Raw genomic sequence first — 6409 nt, 5'->3', positions numbered from 1 at the left:
TTTAGCAGGATCGCCCCTTTCTACTTCTGGAGGTCTATTCCCGGGCCAGGATGGGGGTTTTCCTCTCCCCTACAGGGGTCTCTTCTTCCCCTCGCCCGAGTGGCGGTAAGGGTCTCCGCTCCAGCGGCGAGAGAGGCTGCCCCCGTCCCCGCGCCCGCCTCCGCTCCGGGGTGCCCCCGAGGGTGGGGTTTTCCTACTCCCCGCTCTCCCTGAGCTGGCCTGGGCAGCAGGGTCCGGGAGGCCGCGGCTGCCGACTCCGGTCCCTGGCTACTGTGGCCAGCGCCTCCTCTAGTCCCGTCCCGTCCGGTCCGCTCCCTTCGGCGCGTGAGGCCCCCGGCGCTGCCACCTCTCGGGCTCCGGCCAGTCCGGGCTCCGTGGGAGCCAGAAGGCGGACGGACAGTGTCAGGGCTCGGCTCGGGCTCGGGCTCGGCTCGGCTCCGCTGCAGGCCCCGGCTCCTCCCCGGCCTCCGCGCCGCGCTCCACGCCCCTCCCCCTCCCCCGCCCGCCAGGCCGCCGCCGCCGCCGCCTCCCCGCGCGGGTTAAGGAGGAGCGGGCGGCGCCGAGCCGCGGGCCGTGCCGCCGGGGTGCGCGGCGCCGGGAGAGACGCGCGGCCCGGAGCCGGGGGATGGCGCGGGGTTGGGGTGGGGCGCCGCCGCCCGGCCACTGGGCCGCGCGAGCAGCTCGCCTGGGCGCGCGACGGCAGCCCCCTGCCCTCGGTCGGGACGGTCCCCCGGTCACGCCGGACGCCGTCCGCCGCGACTGCACACGCGCCTTCGGGGGTGTTCTCTGCACGGCCGACCCGAGGTGTTCTCTCCGGAACGGCGCTGATGGGCTTCCCGCTCCCCGGAGACGGTGTTTAAGGGGGTATGGCGTTGGGACCAGGTTAGTCTGTCATCCTGACCCCATCCTGGAGTTCAGTACGTGCTGTTGAAGGAGCGGATGTGTGAAGAGAGAAGGAGCGTGTCACGGAGAGAACTCTAGGCTAAACTCCGTATGAACTTGTACAAGGCCCCTCTTCCGCGGGGGCTGAGCGACGAGGGGACCTCGATACTCGCCCTGACTACCCACCCACTAGGCCTGTTGCAAGGACCACAGGAGATAACTGATGTGAAAATGCTTTTTATTTTTATTTTTTTTTTTAAGATTTTTTTTATTTATTTATTTGACAGAGAGAAATCACAAGCAGGCAGAGAGGCAGGCAGAGAGAGAGAGAGGAGGAAGCAGGTTCCCCGCTGAGCAGAGAGCCCGATGTGGGACTCGATCCCAGGACCCTGAGATCATGACCTGAGCCGAAGGCAGCGGCTCAACCCACTGAGCCACCCAGGCGCCCCTGAAAATGCTTTTTAAACTGTACAGTATACAAAGGATGCAAAACATGACTTCTCGTTCAGTTCACTTGACGACAGAATATGCCACCCGGGAGCCCACCTCTAACTTTTCCTCCTTCAGTCATATTATTCCTCTAGAAACTCTTACATATTTCACCCTCTGACCTGTCTAAACTTTTCTCAAACTATTCTAATTTATATCACATAAAATAATATGAAAGCAAAAAATATCATCCATGAAATATTTGCATTGCTCAAAAGAAAAGACTGCGTATTCTGGATTACAACTTGATGACTACATTTCACATTTAGATAGTAAAGTCTTTTATCTTCTGGCTAAATGTATGATACTGTTTAAGTTACCCTTGTATAAAATTGCATTATATTTACAGTGTGCCAGGCATTGAGCTAAGAACTCTGCATGTGTTACCCCATTTAATTCTTCTAGCAATCCCATAAAGTACCATTATGGTACCCGAAAGTACCATTTACAGATGAGAAAACGGACTTAGAGATTATGACTGTGTCTACATTCACATGATTAGTAAGTAGCAAAACCAGGACTTAAACTAACAAATCCAAGTAACTCCAAAGTCCCAACTCAACTTCTATTCCATTGTCATGAACTGTCAGAATTTAAAAAACATCCTTAAACTTGTTGTAATAGAGATGTATGATGAATGTAGCATAATGGATAAACTTGTCCAATCACTACAGTTGTATACCTGAAACTAATGTAACATTGTGGGCAACTATACTCAAATAAAAAAGAAAATAGATGGATTTCCTTTACATAAATAGAAAGCAGAAAGGTCAATTGGTTGTTTGTGATTGATTGATCTATCTAGATCACAAACATATATATATATATATATATGAAAAAAAAATCCTTAAATTTATAGGAAATGAAGCCCAGTTGAGTCTTTTCTTTCTCTCCATCCTTCCACTATCCCAATTTAAGCTGTATCCCTTCCTTTAAAAAAAAAATTATTTATTTATTTATTTATTTGAGAGAGAGTGAGAGAGGGCAAGAGAGGGGAGGTCAGAGGGAGAAGCAGACTCCCCATGGAGCTGGGAGCCCCATGCGGGAGTCAATCCAAGGATTCAATCCAGGGACTCTGGGATCATGACATGAGCCACCCAGGCGCCCTGTATTTTCCCCCTTTTGAAATATTAACTTGTTCTCCCACACACAGATAACTTGGCATCAAATGCTTGCTTCTTGCTACATGTTAGATGTTTTGTTATGTTTCATTTGTCAATCATTTTTGACATTTTTGTATATATGTGGAACTTGAGAGGCATGGTACAGAAGTAGTACTAAAAATGAGAAAGCAAGGGAAGGATTAGACCATCCTTTACTGGAGAATTAGAAGCTCAAGAAATTATTTAATATATGCAAGATATTTTCTGCATTATTTGTGACTGTAGAAAATGAGAAAATTTGCTTAAATAACCATAATAGGGTAACTCTTAAATAAATAATGTTATGTCTATATAATAGACAGCTGATTTTCTTTTTACATCTTCTTTACCATTTAGATATTTTACAATAGGTATACATTATTTTAAAAGAACCAATTTTTTCATATATCTGAATATATTCCAGGGAGAAAATCATGCTTTAAAAGTTTGTATAATAGAGGCATCTGGGTGGCTCAATTGTTAAGCATCTGCCTTCCGCTCAGGTCAAGATCCAGATTCCTGGGATTGAAGCCCACAAAGGGCTCCCTGCTCAATGGGAAGCCTGCTTCTCCCTCCCCCACTCCTCCCTGCTTGTGTTCCCTCTTTCTTGATGTCTGTCAAATAAATAAGTAAAAAAAAAAAAAAAAAAAGTTTGTATAATATAATCATGTAATTGCTTTTTAAAATATATACTTATCAGGCACCTGGGTGGCTCAGTTGGTTAAACGACTGTCTTTGGCTCAGGTCATGATCCCAGAGCCCTCGGATCGAGTCCTATCTGGCACCCAGCTCCATGGGGAGTCTGCTTTTCCCTCTGACCTTCTCCCCTCTCATGCTCGCCCCCTCTCTCTCAAATAAATAAGTTAATTAATTAATTTAATTAAATATATACTTAAGCGTATGTATATATTTGAGTATACACAGAGACACAAGTGGATATACACCAAAGATGTGAACTTGAAGATAATTTAATTTACCTCATTTTCTACTATATCTATAGTTAGTGTTCTTATGGGTTTTGCTTATGTAATTTTTAAATTAGAAAAAGTGATAAATAAACCTATGTTTGTTTTGATTTCACCCTAAGACAGGGGGAAACACTTGCATTCATTCTCTGTACATTTGCATTAAGAAGGGTGATATGGAGCGGAATAAAAATATAGTCACTGAGAGGCATCTGACTGGTTCCGTTAGTAGAGAACATGCCACTCTTGATCTTGAAATCATGAGTTTGAGCCCCACCGTGGGTGTAGAGCTCACAAACACATAGCTCTAGAGAGAGGGAAAGAGAGAGTAAGTCACTGAAAATGCAAAAAACCAAAATGTAAGGATTCAAACTTTTCTAAAACAGAACATATTACATAATTGACAAGTGTTAGTCTACCTTGAGCAAATCGTTTCTTCATACTATTGGTGACTAATATGTCACAATACCGTTTCGGGAGCATTTATTAAAGACTTACGTGTTATATAAAACGTATGATTTGTGTATATGATTTGTGTATCCAAATCCCAGCTTTGGTGCTCTATAACTGTGAGAACTTAAATCACTTAACTGTTATGTTTCCTCAACAGTAGTAAAATGGGAATAATAATAGTACCTACTTCACAGTGTTGTGGAAAAATGAGATGACTTCATGCATGTAAAGAAAGCATTTAGGTAAGTGCAAAGAGAAAAAGTCTGAAGCTTAAAGGGGCTTAAAAATCATACCAAGCAAATGCAATGTATATGGACCAAGAGACATACCCATCAAATATAATATGTGGACATTTGGGCTGGGTGGAGGGAGATCCTGATTTGAACAAAGCAACTGGAAAAGATATTATAAAGCAGTCAGTAAAATTTCAATCTTGACTCTGGTGATATCAAGGAATTATTGTTATATTAGATGTGTTAATGGTACTGTGTTATTGTTTAAGGATCTCTTTTAAAAATGCATACTGCAGTATTTAATCATGGAATGCCTGAAATCCCCTTCAGAATAATCAAGTGATGGGAGGAAAGAGGTTTAGATGATAAAAGATCAACCGGGGTTGCTTATCACATGTTTTTTGTTTTTGTTTTTGTTTTTTAATAAACTATTCTCAGGGTACCTGGCTGAGTTGGTGGAGCATATGACTCTTGATCTTGGGGTGGTGAGTTCGAGCCCCACCTTGGATGTAGAGGTGTTTAAAAATAAAATCTTTTGGGGGCGCCTGGGTGGCTCAGTCGTTAAGTGTCTGACTTCAGCTCAGGTCATGATCCAGGGTCCCAGGATCTAGCCCTGCACTGAGCTCCCTGCTCAGGAGCAAGCCTGCTCCTCCCTCTCCCACTCCCCCTGCTTCTGTTCCCTCTCTCCCTGTGTCTCTCTCTGTCAAATAAAATAAATAAAATCTTTTTTAAAAAAATAAAATCTTTTAAAAATAAATAAATAAAATACTATGCTCTCTACATTTGTATGTGTTTGAAATTTTATGAAATACTTTTTTAAGGGGCACCTGGCTGGCTCAGTCAATAGAGCCTGCGACTCTTGATCTTGGGGGTCCCAGGTTAAAGCCCCATGTTAGGGGTAGAGTTTTTTTAAAATATTGTTTTAAAAAGTGCTAGAAGATAGTAAGGATTATTCAAGTGTTTGCTGTTACTATATACTTTGTATTCATAATACTGTATTAGCTATGCTTACACTTTTCAGGTTACAATGTTTTCATTAATGCTATGTCTTTTAGCAGTGACAGTAAACCTAGGGAGTAGGTATTATCCCCATTTTACAAATGGAAAGATTTGACTAGAGCCAAGACTGCAAGGCTGTGCAACATATCACCTCCACTCTTCCAGTTTTTCAAGGGACCTGATGTTAGAAGGTGTAGGAAGTAAACCACAACTATGGAGCACAGGATTTTTGCTTCGCTTCGAGGCTGCAGTCAGGTATAGTGGATATGGGGTAAATGCACATACAAGCGATTCATTTGGAAATATTTATTAGACAAAATCGAGCTCACGTTTCCATATCAGAATAAATTCTAGCTGCTACTTAAAGGGTAATCTAGGGATAACAACACAGCAGGGATAGAACACAGCAGAGCTAGAACACAGCAGAGATTAAATCACAAAGGAAAAATTCCATGGTGCGTATTTCCTTTCCATAACTTTATTATTTTAAGTTTTAGACGCTAACTTTATATCCTCTTCCTAACCTGCTTGTTTTCCCTAAAACGAAGCCTAGAAGTAAGGTTAGGGGACTAGAGATGAAAAACGGAGAAACGTGGTTGGAGGGCGGGAGGACGTCACATCCCGGTTGTTCTGAGGCCCAGCCTCCCAACAGCTCCGTTCCACCTTAAGAAGCGTTAGCCTCTCCCCGAGCCCGGCAGACACACAGTCCCTCCCACTCCCGTGTCAGCTCCGACCCGGGAACGTGGGAAGGGAGGAGAGACGCACTGAATGGAAAGATTGGCGCCCGAGGCCATAGGGTCCGTCCTTCCCCTCCTCTGCCCGCACGAGAGGAACGTGTAAAGCCCCGGCAACTGGGTTTGGTTCTTTTCCGCAGGATTCAGGATGGGGGCGTGCCAGTCTGAAATCAGAAGGCGGGGGGGTAAGGGGAATATATGTGAGGGGTGGGGCTCATCTTGGGGTGGGGTCGAAGAGAACAGAACTGGGGCATTAGAGAAAGTACGCAGTGACTGTTGGTCGAAAACTGTATGTTCAAGAAATCCGGACGCACCTCTCCAAACCACCTCCAAAAGAGGGGGCAAGTTTTCCATTCTCCGCCCCAATTCCCCGTCTCCGTTTTAATTGATTGGGTTTAAGGTAGGCTGGGCCCAAGGTTGCTGGCTGATTGGCTGCGTCAGTAATCCATCAGGAGGACGCAAGCGAGGGGTGTGGCTATTTGGGGAGGAAGTGAAGATTATTTTGGTACCGC

At 45.0% G+C, this 6409-nt stretch overlaps 1 protein-coding gene across 2 annotated transcripts; it reads left to right on the top strand.

Annotated features, from left to right (window-relative positions):
* The first annotated feature begins 50 nt into the window (after positions 1-50).
* Positions 51-4673, top strand: LOC123389628 (spidroin-2-like). 2 transcript variants are annotated; one of them, XR_006604252.1, is made up of 3 exons: positions 51-882; positions 4089-4173; positions 4603-4636. XR_006604252.1 is itself a non-coding variant. In XM_045071588.1 (2 exons), exon 1 carries the CDS (start codon positions 51-53, stop codon positions 858-860), a length of 810 nt encoding a protein of 269 aa, XP_044927523.1. In that variant the 3' UTR covers positions 861-882; positions 4089-4673. The 2 variants fall into 2 exon arrangements, 1 of the variants encoding a protein (XP_044927523.1); XM_045071588.1 differs by having other exon boundaries at positions 4089-4673.
* The last annotated feature ends 1736 nt before the right edge of the window (positions 4674-6409 follow it).

This window comes from Mustela putorius, unplaced genomic scaffold (genome assembly GCF_011764305.1).
Source record: "Mustela putorius furo isolate JIRA1106 unplaced genomic scaffold, ASM1176430v1.1 tig00003988_pilon_pilon_pilon, whole genome shotgun sequence".
Lineage (NCBI taxonomy): Eukaryota > Metazoa > Chordata > Mammalia > Carnivora > Mustelidae > Mustela > Mustela putorius.
This window is presented reverse-complemented; position numbering and strand designations above follow the sequence as displayed.